The following is a 23,007-nucleotide window of genomic DNA, read 5'->3' on the forward strand; positions in this document are numbered from 1 at the left end:
CGGTTCCTGCACCGCACAAGAAAAGCTGGTGTGAGTTCCATGTGAATAAATGAAGCATCATGTAAACATGCACAAACATTATAGTGACATAGAAATTCACCTGCCTTTTTGCGTGTTGTATTCCTAATTATTTCATGCAGTGTAATCGATTTAGTATCCACTCCAGCAGGACTCAGAGCTACACAGGTGAAATTGCTCTGAAAGTCTTGAGGATGAACACATGAAAACACCAGATCACTCTGAATATACTCCATGCTGTCATGCCTGTATGATAAAGAGGAACAATATGAAATGCCTTTGAAAAATAAACAAGATATGTCTAGTTGAAAAACATATCTTGGCATATACAGTGTCCTTTAAAAAGTATTTGGACAGTAAAGGATACTTCACCCCAATATTTCTTAAAAATAAGTTTCACTTGATTAGAAATGGTTGTATAATGCAAAGTATGGCAAGGTTTCAAAATACTTTTTGGGGGTCACTGTATATAATCTGACTTAAGTCTAAATTCGAAGCCTGGCTGTATTAACGGAAACGGTATAAATGGATTGTTCTTACGTGTGCATCCACACTCGTCCGCTAGGAAATGCCGTCTCAATAAAGGAATTGTTGACCAACCAGTACACAAGAGTTTCATCTTGAAGTATTCCAGGATCAACTTCACAGGAAATTGTTAATTTTGTCCCTGGAAAAAGAGATCAAGATTCCATTTTATTTATAGGTGAATAGAATCCACCCTGTCATCCGTTTGTTTCAAAATTCAAAATGTAATTTTAGAGCAATTCTTCTTTTAATAACAAAATTTAAAGTGGGAAATATTTACATATGGAAAGAAAATCTAGTCTTCTTGTTAGTATATAAGCAAATATTCAAAATGAAATTCAGGGAAAAGAATTGTGTACATTTTTTTCAATCCATATTTAAAGCAGTTTTTAAGCAGATATTATAGTTATAATTACAAAGCAGCTATTGTTATTATAATAAAAAGAGAAATTGAAATTTGGGATACAGAAATTCTAATTGAAGCTTACATATATATATATGTATATGTTTAGTTGAAGTCATATACACCTTGGCCAAATACTTTTAAACTCGGTTTTTCACTATTCCTGACATTTGATCGTAAAAAACATTCCCTGTCTTAGGTCAGTTAAGATCACTATTTTATTTTAAGAATGTGAAATGTCAGAATAATAGTAGAGAGAATTATATATTTCAGCTTTAAATCTTCCATCACATTCCCAGTGGGTCAGAAGTTCACATACACTTTGTTAGGAATTGGTAGCATTGCCTTTAAATTGTTTAACTTGGGTCAAATGTTTTGGGTAGCCTTCCACAAGCTTCTCACAATAAGTTGCTGGAATTTTGTCCCATTCCTCCAGACAGAACTGGTGTAACTGAGTCAGGTTTGTAGGCCTCCTTGCCCACAAATTTTCTATCGGATTGAGGTCAGGGCTTTGTGTTGGCTACTCCAATATCTTGACTTTGTTGTCCTTAAGCCATTTTGCCACAACTTTGCAGGTATACTTGGGGTCATTGTCCATTTGGAAGACCCATTTGCCCATTTTAACTTCCTGGCTGATGTCTTGAGATGTTTCTTCAATATATCCACATATTTTTCCTTCCTCATGATGCCATCTATTTTGTGAAGTGCACCAGTCCCTCCTGCAGCAAAGCACCCCCACAACATGATGCTGCCACCCACATGCCTCACAGTTGGGTTAGTGTTATTATGGTCAAACAGTTCAATTTTGTATCATTAGACCAGAGGACATTTCTACAAAAAGTAATATCTTTGTCCCCATGTGCACTTGAAAACTGTAGTCTGGCTTTTTTTAATGACGATTTTGGAGCAGTGGCTTCTTCCTTGCTGAGCATCCTTTCAGGTTATGTCAATATAGGACTTGGTTTACTGTGGATATAGATACTTGTCTACCTGTTTCCTCCAGTATCTTCACAAGGTCCTTTGCATTTGTTCTGGGATTGATTTGCACTTTTTGCACCAAACCACGTTAATCTCTAAGACACAGAATGAGTCGCTTTCCTCAGTGGTATGATGGCTGCATGGTCCCACAGCGTTTATGCTGGTGTACTTGTTAGTATAGATGAATGTGGTACCTTCAGGCTCCCAAGGATGAACCAGACTTTTGGAGGTCCACAATTTTTATTCTGAGGTCTTGGCTAATTTCTTTTGATTTTGAAGGTAGGCCTTAACATACATCCACAGGTACACCTCCAATTCAGTACACCTCATATCAGAAGCTAATTGGTTAATTGTCTAAAGGCTTGACATAATTTTCTGGAATTTTCCAAGCTGCTTAAAGGCACAGTTAACTTGGTGTATGTAAACTTCTGACCCACTGAAATTGTGATATAGTCAATTAAAAGTGAAACAATCTGTCTGTAAACAATTGTTGGAAAAATGACTTGGGAGTCATGTCCAAGGTAGATCATGTCCTAAACAACTTGCCAAAACTATAGTTTGCTGATATTAAATCTGTGGAGTGGTTAAAAATGTAGTTTTAATGACTTCAACTTAAGTATATGTACACTTCTGACTAGATGACAGATAGATATTCAAAATAGAAGCATAATTACAAATGGATGCAGCACTTTATTCTTTATTTATTTTATAAACATTTGAAATTATATAAAAATATTATATTTCATTATACTATAATATTTTTATGAAGTTATAATAATAATTAAGTAATCATAATAATTATTAGAAAATGATCAAGATGTAAACATAAAAATCATGAGATTATACTAATATATATATATATATATACACACACACACACACACAAACAATAATATATAGATTATACAATATTATATATACATAGCCAATATTTTTCTCTTTTAATTCTATTAATATATTATAAAATTAATTAAATTGTTATTATTGTTTTTATTATCATTATTAATCATAATACATATTATAAAAACATTTAAAACATTATATATACACAGTACAGAGTATGTCTGTCTATCATATTTTCATCACTTTGTACTAATCATTAAAACAGTTATTCAATAGCAATAAAATAGAAGACATAAACAAAACTCTTACCTGATGTAGCATTATTTAATTTTACAATTTTAGGACCTTGAAAAAAAAAGAATTGCCATGTTAACAAGCTTTCTCTGAGCATGATGTGTGGAATCTCTAAACTGTGATGTGTTCCAGCTCAATATGACAGTTGTTTATGGTCAAATTGAGTAATAAACACACCTGCATCAGCAATGTCTGGTAGACCACAAAAGACTGTAAGTACTGTAAGTAGTAAGTAGAGAAACCCTAAACAAAGAAAACATCACATTTAGAGACTCCACATATCACTATAAACGCAATTACAATAAATACAGCATTATTCCTCATCGTAAATGCCACTCAACTGCCAATATTTAACACTGAAATGTGTCTTGGTGAACACACTGAAAAGCAGACAAGCTATCAAAGTATTAGCAGTCATTTACCTGTGTGGAGTTTTGTCCATTTCATGCTTGTAGTTGCTGGTGCGATTGTGCCTAAGTTCAAAGCCTCTGTAAGAATGGGTTGTCATTTCCTATTTTGGGTTTCTTTATATAGGTTTGAGGAAGTAACCAGGACAACCGTCAAAATTGTAGCATGCACGGGACTTCCCTGTGCTTACACAATACAACTAAACTCTTTTCTGTAATAACAGTGGGAAACAGCCTGATGTAGCACTGACTCACATATGAGACAAACTGAAACCTGACAGAAACTTTTACAAATTATACAGCAGGCCATAATGTAGTCACAATTCTCATAACATGTCCCTCAAATGAACTCTGGAACTCCATAACATCAAAAAAGTCACCACCCACATGATGTCTGTGTAGAGTTTTCTTTGTAAATCCTCTGATCTGGATTTTTCTGGATATTTTCATGACTGTTGACTTCGGAGTTGTTTACAGTTCTTCAGAATGTTGTTGCTAGGGTGCTGTGGGTGGTTGTCAGGACATTTAGATTCATTTTTTGCTAGCTTTATTGTCCAACAAATGATAAGTCTGATTGTTTAGAAAAATAATAATAGCACATCATTCCTCAACAATCTGCATGATTTGAGGTACCATTCATGTCCGTAGCACAAACTGTGTGGGATAAGTAATACTTAAAGTGTATAGGCTTTAAGCAAACCCCTAATCCTATGTATGAGCAACAGAAGTAGTGATGCCTGCCTCGGCAAACACCTATAATAAAGAATCGACTGAGTAAAATACTTCAACATCATGTTATTTATCCATTCAACATTTCCAGTCTTTTACAGTACATTAGTCAGTGTTGCCATTCGGGACTCACCACACAGACTGAAAGGTGAACATGGTTAAAACATGGTAAAGAACAATTGGAACTGAATTATACACGAACATCATCTGAGGCTGAAGCTGTCCCTCACTCTGCTCATTACTAGCAACAAGACACAACGATTTGTACACTATCACACACACGTTCGCACCCAAACACACTCTTTCCCTATCCTCTGAACTAGCATGTCTGAATTTTGCCAAATGAGAGGTATACTGACACATCGGTGCAAGGATGTTATGAAACAATTACATTACATGGCAAAAAGCATGTGGACACTTGCTTCTAACAACAGGTTTGGTTATTCTAGTCAATTCAGTGAGGACATCCAATATCTAAATCACTACGTGTAGTATTAAAATTTTTACCTATGAAATTACTAGGATCACCAAATCCTTTAAAGGGAGTGTCCAAATACTTTTGTCCATAGTGTATGTTAAAGTTTGTTAATGAAAGAGAAATTTATGGACAACCGTTTGATTAAAAATACATTAAGTGATTCAAAAGTTCTCTTTACAAAAAATCCTTCTGGAGACATGGTGAACCTTCATGTAAGGTCCAACCTTCATGTAGTCCATTAAGGTAGAAACTTGGCGAAACATCCGACGTCAGACTGATAGCAGAATTTCATTTGAAGACAAATTAGCACGGTGTGTGCCTATATAAAGTACTTAACACGTTAGACACACAGTCCTTGAAAAATTCAGTTTGAGTGAGATCCCACAAAAGTCCCACGAAACTAGGTGCTGAAGTTACTCCAAACCCAGGATGTAATTGATGCCTTGTACCAGTCCAATGATAACAGGCTGCCAGGCCACGAGGTAGCGCAGCCAGTCCAGTAGCTGTCCGTACATGACGTGGGGTCTCTCCCATCTGAGAAACCTGTGTTAAGGTGCTAAAATGAGCATTGTTTGAAAATCCATAAACGTTTTAAACTTAGAGGACTGCCAGTGATAAAATAAAATCGAAAAGGATATAGGATGATGCAGAGCAGTTGCTAAGGTGTTCTGAGTGAATGTTGCCTTGTTTCCAGGCGGTTGCTATGGTGTTTTGGATGGTCACTATGCTGTTGTGAAGATGTTCTGGGTGGTTCCTAGTGTGCTTTACTAAGGAGCCACTAGGGTATTCTTGGTGGCAAGAAGGGCACTAGGGCGTTGCTAGGTAGTTGCTAAGGTGTTCTGAGAGGTAGATAGTGTGTCGCAAAGCAGTTACTATGGTGTTCCGATAGCCAAGCAGTTGCTTGGGTGTTCTGGTAGGTTCTTAGGGTAATACTAAGCATCCGCTAGAGCAGAGGTCGGCAACCTATGGCACGCGGAGGGGTAATCACTGGCACGCCAACAACTGCGAGAGAGGGGTAGACTATTTTATTTAGATGAAATTCCACACCTGCATTCCAGTCTACATCTTGATGTAATCTTTCCCCATGATCACACTAAATGTTTTCATGAGCTGAATGGGAGACTAAACAAAACGTTATAATGTGATGAGACTGCAGTATACCCAACCGACCCGTGCAGCGTTTGCAGATCACGAGCCTGCAGGGCATTTTTCACCTCTAGGAGGTTAATTCAAGTTAACGTAACCGTATACAAACAAAAGGGATAGCACCAATTTATTTATCCTGGAAGTATTGCTCTACCAACTTCAACATCCCTGAAACTAATAGTTCCTTATATATGACATTTTGTGCTGATCATTTCTCATGTGGTAAAACACACACACACCTATTTTGCACTCTTTTATGACTTCCAATATTTTCATTAGAAATTATATTACCAACATTAGAGTTGATAATTTGAATACGAGGTTGGAAATTTTACATGAATTTCTTATTATTTATTATGTCCCGTTTTAGCTGTAATGCCAGTCACAGCATACACTCAGTCATTAAATTTGCTTACATTTACAGTATTTAGTGACCTACAAATGATTTTGAAAACAACAGGCTAAATAAAAAAATGAGTTATGATGTGAGAAGAAAAATACATACGATTCTGCACTGTTTCTAGGATATGCTCTTTGGAACATTCTCATATCATGCTGATAACATTAATCATCTGTTTTTCATCTCGAGTCAACGGAGCAGAAGCGGGACATATCAAGTACTGCAGAATTGGTCATGCTGGTAATATCCTTTCAATACATTTTTAGAATTAAATGTATTAAATGATAAACGACAGAAAATAGAAGCATGTAAACACGACTAATGGTTCGGTTGAAGTCGAATGCTTTGGTGTGTCTGAAATCTTGTTCAAACAGAAACAAGTAGGGGTATGTTTGCAGAGTAAAACATCCTTTGCATAAAAGCCCAAAGATTTTTTTGGAGGCATTTCTTGTAAGCAGTCTGCTTTATAATCAGCTGAATGTTTGAAATGGAGGAGAAACTGGGAAATCCAGTTTAAGAAAATAGCAGGAAACCCAACACATTACTAACTTTAACTTTGTCACACCATCAGTTCACACATCTGAAGTGATAGGAGGGCATTAATAACATATTGGGCTTAAACTGGGAAATTAAACCAAAGTTTTTCTGCTCTTTTCGAAGCAGTATGTTTGGTAAAAGGCTAAAATGTATGTTTTTAGGGGGGCCTGGGTAGCTTACCGAGTAAAGATGCTGACTACCACCCCTGGAGTCGTGAGTTCGAATCCAGGACATGCCAAGTACATTCTATCTACAGCATATTACAAATCGTACAAATGTTTTAGAACTAGATTGACACTTTTGTACAAAACATGCTGCCATGATGTTGGGGTGTAGTGGGCAATTGTCACTGAATGGCTGTTAAGGTTTTGCCAGGTGGTTGCCATAATGTTCTGGTTGGTTACTAGGCAGTTGCTAGGGTGTCAAGATAAATTCCTAGGGCATTAATAGTAAGCCCCTTGGGTACTGTACTTATTTCATCATTGTAACATTTTGGAAAAATATAATCTTTTGAGAATTCTAAAAGTTTAAAATATGCTCGTTTAATATACAAGGTTTTGCATGGGCTTGCCCCACCCACTTTAAAGGAACTCATTAAACAGATGGCGAACAGTGGTATTGGCACCAGGGCCATCACTAGAGGGGACTGGGAGGGGCCACATAGGCGCACCACATTTGGACAAACAGTGCAGTCAGTAAAGGGAAGTAAATATTGGAATAGCCTAACCATTGTAATAAGGGATGTTCTACATATTCCACTATTCAACTCTAATCAATGGCATAAGCCAAACCAGATTTGTTATTACTTTTAAATTGGCATGCTGCACAATGTATATTGCCTCTCTCTAATTGTGTATTCTACTTTTTACCACTTCACATATCAAATAAATTTCTAATGACCCATTTCAAACAAAGTTTTGAGGCAAACCAGATATGTGATCACTTTTAACATGGCATGTTATAGAATGCATTTTGCACTTTTCTGCTTAAGTATGGTGTATCTGTAACTGTATGTTGTAATTTATTGTATATTTGTTTCTGTATATTATCAGTTGTTATGTCACTTGCCTAAGGACTACGGATGTAAATCAGTATAATTGTACAAGATGTAAACATGCCAGATTTTAGAAACACTGCTGATGTTTATTAATGTGCATTGTCCCTATTAAACAAACAAACAAATAAATAAATAAATAAAAATGGGTGGTAACAAGGGTACTTGGGTGTTGCTAGGCATTTGCTATGGTATTCTGGGTAGTTCTTAGGGCATTACTATGCAGCCTGCTAGTGTATTCTGGGCGGTAACAAGGGTACCAGGGTGTTCAGAGTTATTACGTTGATAGGTGGTTGCTATGGTGTTTTAGTTGGTTGCTAGACATTTGATAGGGTGTTCTGGGCAATTCCTAGGGAGTTATTAGGGAGCCACAAGGGTATTCTGGTGATAACAAGGGTACTACTAGGGTGTTGCTAGGCAGCTGCTAGGGTGTTCTGAGTGGTTACTAGAGGTTGCTTGGGTGGTCTGTGTAGTTCCTAGGTCGTAACTACTTAGCCACTAGGATCTTCTGGGTGGTAACAATGTTGTACATGGATGTAGTTATGCAAGAACTAGAGTTTTCTAAGTGGTTGTTATTGCATATCAAGAAAGATGCCATGTTATTCTGTCTGGTTCCAAGGGCATTACTAAAGAGTGACTAGGATTTTCTGGGTGGTAACAAGGGTACTGTGGTGTTGCTAGGCTGTTAGTGATCTGAGTGGTTGTTACTGCATTGCCAGGCGATTGCAATATTTTTCTGGGTGTTTTGAGTGGTTACTAGGTGGTTTTGGGTAATTCCTAGGCCCTTACTATGCAGCCACTAGGGTTTTCTGGGTGGAAACAATGATAGATGGATGTTGTTAGGCAAGAGCTAGGGTTTTCTGAGTGGATATTGCATTGCAAGGCAGATGTTATGTTAATCTGGCTGGTTCCTAGGATGCCTCACAGGGAATCTGGTGGCAACAAGGCACTTGGCCGTTGCTAGAAAGTTGGTGTTATGAGTGATTGTTATTGTGTTGTCAGGCAGTTGCTATGTTCTTCTGGGTGTTCGGAGAGGTTACTAGGAGGTTGCTAGGGTGTTCTAGGTAATTTGTAGGAAGTTACTAGTAAGCAACTTGGGTTTAATGGGCGCTAACAACAGTTTTTGGGTTTTGCTAGGCAGTTGCTAGGGTTTTAGAAGTTGCTATTGCATTGCCAGGAGGTTGCATGTTTTGATGGTATTATGTTGGTTAACAAGCGGTTTCTAGGGTGTTCCTAGGGCATTGGTAGGGTATTCTTGGTGCTTGCTAGGGTGTTCTCAAGCAGTTGCTCTCTGACCCAATTCAAAAAAGCCCACCCTCAGGTCTCTGATATTCTGGTTTCAAGATGTGTCTCAAAACCATTCTTCTATGGGATTTTTTGCTCGATTCATCATACACCAGGTAGAGCAGGTAGAATCAACGTGACAACTGCCCCACTGCGGTGGCAAAGTGCCACCGGCAGTTACGCACATGACATAAACATATCAACTTACATAAATTACCTATGAAAATAGCAAATACATTTATTCAATGTTGTCATTTAATGAGTATAATAAAGTATTACAACTTTAGTAACAGTTTTGTTTTGGGTAGCCTTTCACAAGCTTCATAGGACTTGTTTTACTGTGGATATAGATACTTGTCTACCTGTTTCCTCCAGCATCTTCACAAGCTCCTTTGCTGTTGTTCTGGGACTGATTTGCATGATTTGCTTCATGCCATACCTGTCAACATTTGGGTAACAAAATCCGGGAGACCTCTGAGCGGGGGAGGTGCTGGATGGCATAGGCAGGCTAAATACATACAAATTGTGCTGTTGTCATTTAATGTGCTGAGCAGAGTCATTTTTCCCACCGTGTCCGATATTCAAATCATTGCGACACGCTTTGCAAAAGGCGTGGCCATTGTCGATATGGCTTTGAGGTATGAAATTAAATTCTTCCGTCCAGCTGTTGTTTATATATATATATATATATATATATATATATATATATATATATATATATATATATATATATATTTATTTGTTTTTTCACTGGAGCACAACCCAAGTCTTCTCCACCCATCTACCAGTGATTCTTGATTCAACTTCCTGCATCTACTACCTGCACCGATATCAACAGTGCAATTGGGTTGTAGGTTGAGGTCACAATTGGGTAGAAATTTGTATGATGTGTCGATTGTGAGAGTAGGATATGTTTCATACAAGATCTGGCAACTGGACAACCTTGGTATAATATATAGATGTGATTATTCAGGGTTCCAGACTGCGACCATTTTTTGAGAATGTGCGAGTTCAAATTTTATGTGGTCGCATTTGTGCGAGTGCACGCTCGCGCAACAGAACACAACTGAGAAAGTTGGTAGCACCAGTGCAACCAGTGGAAAAGTTAGTCTGGAGCCCTGTTATTCATATGACGATGTTTGGGCCATACAAATTACGGGAGTTTCCTGGGAGAAATGACAAAACGGGAGGGGGGTGAAATAAGGGATACTCCCGGGAAAAATGGGAGTGTTGACAGGTATGCTTTATGCACCAAACTACGCTCATCTCTAGGAGACATAATGCATTCCTTCCTGAACGGAATGATGGCTGCTTGGTCCCATGGGGTTTATACTTGCATATTATTGTTTGTGCAGATGAACATTGTACCTTCAGGCATTTTTAAATTGCTCCCAAGGATGAACCAGACTTGTGCAAGTCCACAATTTTATTTCTGATGTCTTGGCTGATTTCTTTTGATTTTACTATGATGTAATGCAAAGAGGCACTGAATTTGAAGGTGGGCCTTAAAATACATCCACAGGTACACCTCCAATTCAGCACATCTCCTACAAGAAGCTAACTGGCTAATTGTCTAAAAGGCTTGACATCATTTTCTGGAATTTTCCAAGATGCTTAAAGGCACAGTTAACTTAGTGCATGTACAATTCTGACCCACTGGAATTGAGATAGTCAACTAAAAGTCAAATAATATGTCTGTAAACAATTGTTGGAAAAATTGCATGATTAACACCACGTTCTGGATGTGTATTGAGTGTAGCTGGAAACATAGCATCTGACAATTGAAAGCTTTCAGCAAAGGTAGGACTTAACTATTTGACTACTGTCCAGCTGTTTAATTTAGTCATGTTGAATATTGGAATTCTACAATATTAACAGAATCTGACAATCCTTGATGTGTACATGTTACTGATGTATAAGATTGGCTGACTAATATGAGTGTTTTTGGGCAAGGAAGGATATGGATTACTAAACATCCGCTTGAGGTCAACCTTCTCTTTGCAGTATGGACACGTCTGCTTCTTGCCCACAATGCACCAGCCTCGTATACAAAACTCATGGAATCTGGGGAAAGAAGTAGGTTAAGGAAAGAGAAAACTCAATTGTGTAAAACCACACACAGTGCCCTTATGTTTTAAAACAAAATTTAAGCATTTGCCCAAATTTCTGATACATAATTGCTGTAAAATTATACCAACTTCCTCGCAAACCTGAAACTTCACGAGTAAAACCAGAACTCTTAACCAGAATTGGTTACATCGTAACCAATTTCGACGATTCAAATGTAGTGACTCGAGGAAGTGTTTTAACAATAGTGGCAGTCTATGTCTAATTGCGTTAAAAGGTTTATAAAGCTGATAATCAGCCACTGCTTTGTCATTATATATCATGACACAATTATATATTGTGTTAAGTTGTAAATTTTTCTGCTAGATGTTGGTTTGTTCAGGAAACATCACTGTGGGTATCCTTCTGTAACCAAAACATCAGCTTGGAAACCACCATGCATACACTTAAAGTTGGTAGTTGAAGCATAACATGGTTTCATTTGAAATCAACATCGACATTTAAATTAACAAAAATTGTATGAATGTTCCCTCTCCGGGAACCAGCACCTTATCGTGGTGGAGAGGTTTGTGTGCCCTTATGATCCTGAGGGTTGTGTTGTCTGGAGCCATGTGCTCCTGGTAGGGTCTCCCAAGGCAAAGTGGTCTCAAGTGAGGGGCCAGACTAAGAATGGTTCAAAATGACTCATGGATAAAACGGCAAGAGGAGGAGTTACCCTGCCCGGAGGAAGCCCGGGGCCCCTGTCTGGAGCCAGGCCCAGATGGAGGGCTCGTCGGCGAGCGCCTGGTGGCCGGGCTTGCCACGGAGCCCGGCCGGGCACAGCCCGAAGAAGCAACGTGGAACCCCCCTCTACATCCCTTGGGCCCACCACCCATTGGAGGAACCGCAGGAGTCGGATGCGCTGCAATATGGGCGGCAGTGAAGGCCGTGGGCCTCGACGGACCAGACCCGGGCAGCAAAGGCTTGCTCTGGGGACGTGGAATGTCACCTCACTGGGGGGGAAGGAGCCGGAACTAGTAACGCTCCACCTCCCTCACCAGTTGGATCTGGTGGGGCTTACATCGACGCACAGTTTTGGCTCTGGATCCGTACTCCTGGATAGGGGATGGACTCTATTCTTCTCTGGAGTTTCCCAGGGTGTGAGGCGACGGGCAGGTGTGGGGATACTCACGAGTCCCCGGCTGAGCGCCACTACGTTGGAGTTTACCCTGGTGGACGAGAGGGTCACCTCCCTACGCCTACGGGTTGTGGGGGGGAAAACTCTGACTGTTGTCTGTGCATATGCACCGAACAGCAGTTCAGAGTATTCGGCCTTCTTGGAGACCCTGAATGGAGTCCTGAATAGGGCCCCAGTAGGGGACTCCATAGTGATGCTGGGTGACTTCAACGCACACGTGGGAAATGACAGGGACACCTGGAAAGGCGTGATTGGGAGGAACAGCCTCCCTGATCTGAACTCAAGTGGATGTTTGTTATTAGATTTCTGTGCTAGTCATGGATTATCTATAACAAACACCATGTTCGAACATAAGGATGCTCATAAGTGTACGTGGTACCAGAGCACCCTAGGCCGAAGGTCGATGATCGATTTTGTAATCGTGTCGTCGGATCTGAGGCCATATGTTTTGGACACTCGGGTAAAGAGAGGGGCAGAGCTGTCAACCGATCACCATCTGGTGGTGAGTTGGGTCAGGGGGTGGGGAAAGACTCTGGACAGAGTCTCGCCTGGGAAGCCCAAGCGAGTAGTGCGGGTGAACTGGGAACGTTTGGAGGAGGTCCCTGTCCGCGAGATCTTCAACTCACACCTCCGGCGTAGCTTTTCAGGCATCCCTGCGGAGGTTGGGGACATTGAACCGGAGTGGGCAATGTTCAAAGCTTCCATTGCCGAAGCCGCGGTGGAGAGCTGCGGCCTCAAGGTTTTAGGTGCCGCAAGGGGTGGTAACCCTCGAACACCGTGGTGGACACTGGTGGTCAGGGAAGCCGTCCGACTGAAGAAAGAGGCCTTCGGGATTTGTTGTCCCGGAGGTCTCCGGAGGCAGTTGCAAGGTACCGACAGGCCCGAAGGGCTGCGGCCTCGGCCGTGAGGGAGGCAAAGCAGTGGGTGTGGGAAAAGTTCGGAGAAGCCATGGAGAAGGACTTTCGGTCCGCACCAAAGTGCTTCTGGAAAACCGTCCGCCACCTTAGGAGGGGAAACGGGGAACCATTCAAGCTGTATACAGCAAAGATGGGACGCTGTTGACCTCAACCGAGGAGGTTATTGGGCGTGGAAGGAACACTTTGAAGAACTCCTAAATCCCAACACGCCCTCTATGGTAGAGGCAGAGCCGGAGGATGATGGGGATCAGATTCTATTTCCCTGGGGAGGTCACTGAGGTAGTCAAACAACTCTGCAGTGGCAAAGCCCCGGGATTGATGAGATCCGACCAGAAATGCTGAAAGCTCTGGATGTGGAGGGGTGTCATGGATGACACACCTCTTCAACATTGCGTGGAAATCTGGGACAGTGCCTAAGGAGTGGCAGAACGGGTGGTGGTTCCCCTCTTCAAAAGGGGGATCAGAGAGTGTGTGCCAACTACAGGGGTATCACACTTCTCAGCCTCCCTGGTAAAGTTTACTCCAAGGTGTTGGAGAGGAGGGTTCGGCCGATTGTCGAACCTCAGATTGAAGAGGAACAATGCGGTTTTCGTCCTGGCCGTGGAACGACGGACCAGATCTTTACTCTCGCAAGGATCCTGGAGGGGGCCTGGGAGTATGCCCATCCGGTCTACATGTGTTTTGTGGATCTGGAGAAGGCATATGACCGGGTCCCCCGGAGAGACTGTGGGAGGTGCTGCTGGAGTACGGGGTGGGGGGTCCCTTCTTAGGGCTGATCCAATCCCTGTACGTCCAAAGCGAGGGCTGTGTCCGGGTCCTCGGCACAAAGTCGAGTTCATTCCATGTGGGGGTTGGTCTCCGCCAAGGCTGCGCTTTGTCACCAATCCTGTTTGTGATATTCATGGACAGGATATCGAGGCGTAGTCGGGTGGGGAAGGTGTGCGGTTCAGTGGGCTGGGGATCTCATCGCTGCTTTTTGCAGATGATGTTGTCTTCATGTCATCATCGGTCCGTGACCTTCAGCTCTCACTGGATAGCTTGGCAGTCGAGTGTGAAGCAGCTGGGATGAGGATTAGCACCTCTAAATCTGAGGCCATGGTTCTCAGCAGGAAACCGATGGAGTGCGTACTCCAGGTAGGGAATGAGGTTTTGCCCCAAGTGAAGGAGTTCAAGTACCTCGGGGTCTTGTTCACGAGTGAGGGGACAATGGAGCGGGAGGTTGGCCGGAGAATCGGGGCAGCAGGGGCGGTATTGCACTCGGCTCTATCGCACCGTTGTCACGTAAAAGAGAGCTGAGCCGAAAGGCAAAGCTCTCGCTCTACCGGTCAATTTTTGTTCCTACCCTCACCTATGGTCATGAAGGTTGGGTCATGACCGAAAGAACCAGGTCGCGAGTACAAGCGGCCGAAATGGGCTTCCTCAGAAGGGTGGCGGGCTTCTCCCTTAGAGATAGGGTGAGGAGCTCAGTCATCCGTGAGGAGCTCGGAGTAGAGCCGCTGCTCCTTTGCGTTGAAAGGAGTCAGTTGAGGTGGTTTGGGCATCTGGTAAGGATGCCCTCTGGCCGCCTCCCTAGGGAGGTGTTTAAGGCACGTCCAGCTGGGAGGAGGCCTCGGGGAAGACCCAGGACTAGGTGGAGAGATTACATCTCCACACTGGCCTGGGAACACCTCGGGTGCGCACAGTCAGAGCTGGTTAATGTGGCTCGGGATAGGGAAGTTTGGGGCCCCCTGCTGGAGCAGCTGCCCCCGCGACCCGACTTCGGATAAGCGGTTGAAGATGGATGGATGGATGTATGAATGTATAAGAGAAAGTGTACCAGTTATGTCTTAACTGGTCTCAAGATTTTCATATTTTCTAACCATATTTTTGCCTTCACTAGAGCATATAAAATTGTCCTGCAGTATAACAATGTTATATATTTTCAATGTTGTTTCAATTAATACGAGGTCATAAAAGCAGCATGGATAACATAAAAAAAAAAAGAGCAAAATGCTACTTAAAATAGTATTAGATAGAAAATTGCATATCAAAATGCACCCATTCACGTTTGGTCATGTCAAAAGACAGTAACCCCTAATAAACATAGGAGATTGATAGCAGTCTGATCACGTAAACCTTCTCAATCATTGTACCACAAATCATTGAAACAATTTTAGACATATTTCATTTGCCACAAAATTTCAGCAAAATGTTGTAGTCCAGCATTAAACTCAGTTAGATGTGCATATATAGAACTCCAATTTACTATTTCAATGCAATTTGCAAAAGTAAATGAGATCACTTCTGTGATGATGCCAATGTCAAAAGTGAAATTTTACTGTGCTAGATGTGGCTTACAAAAAAAAAAAAAACAAATTACTTGAAAACTTGTGTACTGCAGTTGTCATTGTTGTCTTTGGAACTTTCATATGCAACACAATTAGTTTGGGAGAAGTTAACATATGTTGTCTGAACAACCAGATGTGTTTACCAGGGCTGTCGTTTTAACATTACTTCAGTGTGATTGAGGGAATATATATTCAACACAAGTTTTCAATGGACAGCATTTGTAGCATATTATCGACTACCACAAATAAAATATTTTGACTTATCTCCTTTACTTAAAAAAAAAAAAAAAGTACAAATCTGGATTACAGAGAGGCACTTACAATGGAAGTGAATGAGGGTTCAATTTTTCTATGTTAAAATACTCACTGTTCCAAAAGTATAGACACAAGAATTTAATATTAAATGTGTTAAGATTTTATTGTGATAAAATCACTTACTATTTCTGTGTAATTTTACAAATTTTAAAGTTAAATTCTTTATTTGGGGGGCCTTTTTCAGCAATGATTGCTTTATACAGTATATATGCGATACTGGTTTATTTGATTAATTCGTTGGCACAGGGTTTGAAATTAACACATGCCACCCCGCCAAATGCGGGCGGCTATTTCATGCACAATGACAAATAAATCTACCTGCTATAGAGGCAGGCAACCTGTAAGATGTCTCAAAGTAACACATGACAAGAAATGCTCTTAGACACAAAGACACACTTGAAGAAACACACTATATTTTGGAAAATAGATTAAATAAAAGCAGTTGATGCACTTGTCTGATTCACCGTTTGTTCAGAGGTTTAATGGTGCTCTACTGCTTACACGGGATGCACGTGCGTGTCTTTTGGAATGCGCGCATGTAGAGTTCTCGCTCATTCTCGGTTGTCTGAAAACAATTCACAAAAATGTTGTCTATGAGAATGATGCAAATGATCTCAGATCAACACAGGAGACGCTCTGAATTATGCATTATTTCCATTGAGCAGATTTTGCTGCAAATCTCAAATGCATTTTGAAGGCCATTTACACTTGGTCTTTGCATGAACAGTAAAAACACTTGAAGTGGTGTAATACGATTATAAATAAGATGGATTAAAACTTAAAATCACAGACATGTCAAATTAACCCATGACTAACAGTGACCGGAAGAGATGGTAAAGGATACACATGATTGCAGGAGAGTCTGTAGGTGTTCTCGATGATTCCCTCCTCGCTCACGTCCACCAGGATTGGCTGGCCGCACACGGCACAAATGCTATCTGACAGGTGTTTCGTGGGCATTCCTGACGCACTGTAAAACTGAAACAAATTTGATATGTAAATATCACACACAGGCTTGAATTTGAAAATTCTTTAATACTAGAGCGTTTGGTGTGCCCAAAGTCTTTTTGACGTCACAGTTTGGTTTATTTGTTTGGTCTGAAAGCTGGTGTTATTAGTTGATTGATTTTGGATTTTCAAATGGCCAATGCCGATGTAACATCAATCACACCATTTTGAGGGCAAATGGTGGCTCAGCAGTTAAGGCTCTGGGTTACTGACCAGAAGGTCATGGGTTCAAGCCCCAACACCACCAAGACACCACTGTTGGGCCCTTGAGCAAGGCCCTTGAACCTATCTGCTCCAGGGGTGCCGTATCATGGCTGACCCTGCACTCTGACCCCAGCTTAGTTGGGATATGTGAAAAATAAATAATTTCACCATGTATATGCAGAAATGTGTGACAATTGATCAATTATAATTATTATAATTAAAATTAATAATTATAAAATATTCTTGCATAATTTCTCTCTTTACACAAATTAAAAGGTTTCCTACTGAAAATATTTGAAAGGAAACACTTTGTAATAATATTCCCTGCATTAAGATGCTCACCCAAAGCATCGGACACAACTTTACCCCACAGCTGGCGTGCATAAAGCATAACTTAATGTCCCTGATAATAACAACAACAACAACAACAACAACATGCACATTTTATGGAATCGATTAGTTTAATGTTATTTAGTAAAATAGTTGATTAATTGTCATTAAAATGTAAATACTGCAAAACACAAAAGACTTAAATATTTACCCAAATAGCTTGAATATTTTTAAAATTCATATTTTTTTGAGTAAAACTGCATAAATGTTATGTAAAATGCTAATATGACAGCGCATCACATAACATTGAATACACTTTAGTTCTGTGCAAATTTGGAGAGATGACATAATTCTATCAATGGCAATGGTTTATTTTGACTGTACAGAATATATTAAAGAAATCTTAAAGGACTACACATAAGGAATGTGCATGGATTTCAGTTTTGTGTGATCAATCTACCCATATATTGGGACTGACAAAAGTAGTTCATTTAATTAAATGTTGCTTTTTAAAAAAAAGAAAAGCGACGTATATTCATCAAATTAAGCACTCACCCCAACTGTGGATGCCATAAAATCTGCACACATCTCTGCAAAATCCCGACCTAATACACCATAGTACAGGCCGTAAAAGAGAAGAGACACACCAAAGTCCATGGCATCCTCTGGCTTTATTCTAAGAGAAGAAAACAAGGAAATATAACAAGATTGAATTTATGTTCTGAGTTCCAATTAGTGCTGGGGAAAAAATTAAATAAAATACAAAATCAGTTTAATCGTGAGCTTCCTTTAAATGATCCCAATATCAATTCCTAAAACCACAAGAATTATTTTTTACACTATGACAAGACTGCTTAAGTCAATCATAATCGACCAGTCCATCACAAGACAACTACTGGTTAATCTCATTAACATGCCAAAAGGTAAAGGGAGTAGAGAGAGAGAAATTACACAAATGAAGAGAATCTTAAGATTTTATAACATTTCATTACCTTTTTCTATTTCTGAATGTTCACTTGAAAACGTACTTCTTTCAAAAGACGTCAGGCACGGTTTCTTAACTTGTATCATTTTGTTGTTTGTATTTCTTCTATTGCTTGTACTGACTTGAATAATTATTTGAGAACTTGAAATAAAGTTTACTCATATCAGTAAGTCATTTGCTGTTATATCGAAATTGGTATTTAGAAGAATCAAATTGCTTTCATACACAAGCAAAAATGGACATTAAAACTAATATAAATATACATTATTTGTAATCTAATTGAATCAGTAAATCTGTATCGAAACCCCAGCCCTAGTCCTAAGACCCTGTTTACACCTGGTAAAAAGATCAGTTTCGGGTGATCCGATCCCATGTGGTCAGACAAGTCACATAGTTTGAATGCGTCTCCTGTGACAATTCGTGTTCGGATTTCCAGGGGAGGATCTCTGTTTTATGATGAAATACATCAATCACTCTGCCAGTATGTTACTGCATGATAATACACTGATAAAAAAAAAGTAATAATAAATCCAGCTCAGTTTCTCAGCTGAACTTTAAGCAAAAATGCAACATTTCTAACAGAATTATCATTTATTTAAAAAAATAAAAATTCCACTCTAGCAGCTGCATAGAAATGCCCAGACATCCACCTGCATCACCTTAGCATCGAAGAGGAAACTCGTATTGTCTTCAGGAAATGTACATTTATAATCGCACAGTCCTAATCATGACTGCACGTCAAAAGCAAGAAAAATCCAGAAATGGCAGGACTCCTGAGAAGCATATCATTTATGACTCTTTCATAGCTTCCTCGTCATTGTTTCTGCATGTCTATGTGGTGGCACATATTGCACATGCTAACATCAGAAAAGGGAAGCATGCCTTAAACATAAGGTCAGATCACATGATAGATCTAAATGCATCTGTTGACAACTGGGTGTTTAGCGGTTCCATGTGTCTTGTTTGCTACATTTTGGTCTGTATGTAACACTAAGAATAAACATGCAGAATCATTGTCTGGAGGATGTGACTCTGCATAAAAGTACAGCAAGTATTTTAGGAATATTATATCCATATTATAGGAATTAAATATCAGTCAGTTCATTGAGGAGTACTTAACTTATTATTTTACCTTTTAAAAAGAAGTCACTGCCATGTGTTGTGATAAGGGATGCATGACAATGCAAGTTCAATAAACCAGGGTTTTATCATTTCTTCCTTCAAACTGCTATATTCATTATGCAAGATGACAATTTTACTCGTTTATTACAACAAAACTCTGCTATAAATCACTTTCTTTAACTACAAGTTGTCATACCCACAAACATTCAGATTAATTAGTAAGACTGCCGAGCCTCAAGTACACACAATAATGGCTCTCGGTTCATATCTAATCTGACTTTAACGATAAAAAATCCTGCAGTTCAGTGACTGAGTCAGTTGTAAACTTAGTAACAGCTTAGTCAGATTTACTGAGTGAGTGACTCTGATTCAAACCGCTGACTCTTTTGTTTGCTTTTTAAACTTTGACCGAGTCTTTAAAAGTATAGTTCATCCAAAAATGTAAATTTCGTCATCATAAACTTACCCTCATGTTGTTCCATGACTTTCGTATGCAGAACAAAAAAGGAAACTTTTTAATGAATATTACACAATGGCAGAGGGTAGTCACCAGTGTTGGGTGAAATTTAATCATAATATAATTAGTTACTGTACTGTAACTAATGTTTAAGTCTAAAAGTAGTGTAATGCATAACACATTATATTTTAATTTGTGTAGACAGATTGCAGTTACTGACTTTCACTCAATTACTTTTCACTACATTACTAATGTGTTTCCAAATAATGTAGAATACATTTGAAACATGACGTAGAATGAGTCACTAACAAGTCATTGTGAGAAACATGTGGTGCTGAATATATTGGTTACGTGTGACAATGAACGAGGAGGAAATATAGATCATTTTGAAGTCACTGAGTAGAAAAACAAAAGCTTTTCAGTTAAAAGTGTTTTAGAAAGTAATGTGATTACTTTTTATTTTAAGTAATGATAATCCGATTACAATTTTTAGAGAAGAAATTCGTAATTTTTAGAGGATTACTTTGAGTAATTTACACAACAATGAAATTCACTCCCTTCAAAGCTTAAAAAAAAAAAGCACTTAAGTATCACAAAAATAGTCGGCTTGTGCAACATTCCAGGTTTTCTGAATGCGTATAATGGCGGCCAAAAGTTTGGAATAATGTACAGATTTTGCTCTTATGGAAAGACATTGGTACTTTTATTCACCAAAGTGGAATTCAGCTGATCACAGTGTATAGTCAGGACATTAATAATGTGAAAGATTACTATTAAAATTTGAAAAACAGTTACAGAAGAACAAGTCTAAATGGAATTGTTTTAAAAGCTGCATTCCAGAGCTCTGATTTGGGAAAATTTTGGCTTTGATCCAAATGAGAGAGGAGAGCCCATTAACGTGAACGTGCTGGTATGACAACTTTGTTTAAAAACAGTGGCAACGCAACTCTGGGCTCGACATTAACGCTTGTCCGGGACAAATGGAAGTCAAAGTGAATTTTACTTGCCTGACCATAAAAGTTGCCTGGTTGAAACATTACTAATGCAAAAAAATTAAATGCCGGGTTTATTGTGATTTAGCATATGCATGTATCACTTTATAAAAAATGTTTTTAAAAAACCTGCTTTTGAAAATAATCTACAGTGTCTGAAATTCTGCGTGGGATTCTGAGTATTGTCTTTATATTAATTCCAGATTCTGCACGAATACAGAAAATCTCGCTCTCTCTCTCTCTCTCTCTCTCTCTCTCTCTCTCTCTCTCTCTCTCTCTCTCTCGCGTGCAAAGTGGATACATTTTTTGACATATGTCATTGCTCTCTTAACACAGGTGCAGTACAAAGCAATAAAACGAATCACAACTATTCATAAATAACAAAGCTTTCAACGTTATGGAGGGATACAGGTTTGCAGCCTCCGTCAGAAGTCAAACAAACCAGTACCACCGCTCCCTACATGCATTCTACGCAGTCTGCGTGGGGCACCAACTTACCCTAGGAAGCCACCAGAAAGTCCACCGGCTGCCCTTACTCGCACATTATACATAATTCAAGGACCCAAAAGCATTTGCGGAACACAGGTGAGATCACAGCTCATATCACGCATTTTATGCATTTTGTTAACATTAACCAGCCAATTTTACTGCTAATTTTAGAAAACACAACAGCAAAAATTGCATTTTTCTTTCTGGACAAGTAACTTTTTTACTCTGACAAGAGAACGACAAATTTACTTAACAATGCTTTATGTCTAATGCAATCTAAAACACAACCATTCCATCTAGTTTTCAAAGCTGAGAACAAAAACCGCAGTTGGTGGTTGTCTGAATATTCTTAAGAATTAATAGTTCAGGGGCCTGGGTAGCTCAGCGAGTATTGAAGCGGACTACCACCACTGGAGTCGCAAGTTCAAATCCAGGGTGTGCTGAGTGACTCTAGGTCTCCTAAGCAACCAAATTGGCCCGGTTGCTAGTGAGGATAGAGTCACATGGGGTAACTTCCTCATGGTCGTGATTAGGGGTTTCCACTCACGTGGCAATTTGTGTGTGGATCGCGGAGAATAGCATAAGCCTCGCGTGCTGTGTCTCTCAACGCTGTCATGCACAGCGAGCCACATGATAAAATGCATGGATTGACTGTCTCAGAAGTGGAGGCAACAATTGAGTTTGAGAAAGATTGAGGCGAGTAACCGTGCCAACACGAGGTCCTACTAAGTAGTGGGAATTGGGCATTCCAAATTGGGAGAAAAGTTTAAAATCAAGTTCATTGCTCTTTGAAAGGTTGTACTTGCCTTATTATGCCATTATATTATCATATCAGTGGCATAAAACGGTCTTAAAATTACAATAATATGGTTTAATCGCAATTATTTCTGGGACAATATTATCATCCTAAAGTAGTAGTTATTGTGACAGGCCTACATTCTAGCTGTCAGTTTTTCCAGATACTCCTGTGACATTTCATCCCAACACTTCCTGCAGCACTTGCCAAAGATGTGACTGTCTTGTCGGGCACTTCTCATGCACCTTACAGTCTAGCTGATCCCACAACAGCTCAAATAGTGTTAAGATCCATAACACTCTTTTTCAATTATCTGTTGTACAATGTCTGTGTTTCTTTGCCCATTCTAACCTTTTCTTTTTGTTTTTATGTTTCAAAAGTGTCTTTAAAAATTGTCCCATTAGACCTGCACCCCTGAGTCTTCTGTTTACTGTTGTACATGAAACTGGTGAGGAGCGGGTAGAATTCAATTAAGTTGTCAGCTGAGGATATGTGAGGCAATTTCAAGCATTGTAAAGCCTACATTCCTCAAAACAATGATTGTCTGATGAGTTTCTAGAGAAACTTTCTTTTTGCCATATTAACCTAATATTGATCTTAAGACATGCCTTAGGTCTTAAGGTATGCCACTACTGCATACTGTGGCAACTCAAAAACAAACACAAAGACAATGTTAAGCTTCATTTAATGAACCAAATACTGTAGATTTCAACAGTGTTTGATAT

General features: G+C 39.6%; 1 protein-coding gene across 6 annotated transcripts in view; it reads right to left on the reverse strand.

Moving 5' to 3' along the window:
* Positions 1-109: 109 nt before the first annotated feature.
* The window catches only part of rnf121 (ring finger protein 121), a 52,391-nt gene continuing 29,493 nt past the window's right edge, over positions 110-23,007 (reverse strand). For 4 of the 6 annotated variants that reach the window (XM_052099659.1, XM_052099662.1, XM_052099664.1 and 1 more), the window contains exons 6-11: positions 17,997-18,117; positions 16,744-16,877; positions 11,057-11,160; positions 3,077-5,207; positions 559-685; positions 110-264 (exon numbers count right to left, since the gene is read on the reverse strand). In XM_052099659.1, coding sequence (XP_051955619.1) covers positions 5,089-5,207; positions 11,057-11,160; positions 16,744-16,877; positions 17,997-18,117 — 478 coding nt within the window. In that variant the 3' untranslated portion in view covers positions 110-264; positions 559-685; positions 3,077-5,088. The remainder of the gene's footprint in view (positions 265-558; positions 686-3,076; positions 5,208-11,056; positions 11,161-16,743; positions 16,878-17,996; positions 18,118-23,007) is intronic. The other 2 variants (XM_052099660.1, XM_052099661.1) reach the window with 2 other exon arrangements.

Source organism: Xyrauchen texanus, chromosome 31, assembly GCF_025860055.1.
Source record: "Xyrauchen texanus isolate HMW12.3.18 chromosome 31, RBS_HiC_50CHRs, whole genome shotgun sequence".
In the NCBI taxonomy this organism is placed as follows: Eukaryota; Metazoa; Chordata; class Actinopteri; order Cypriniformes; family Catostomidae; genus Xyrauchen; species Xyrauchen texanus.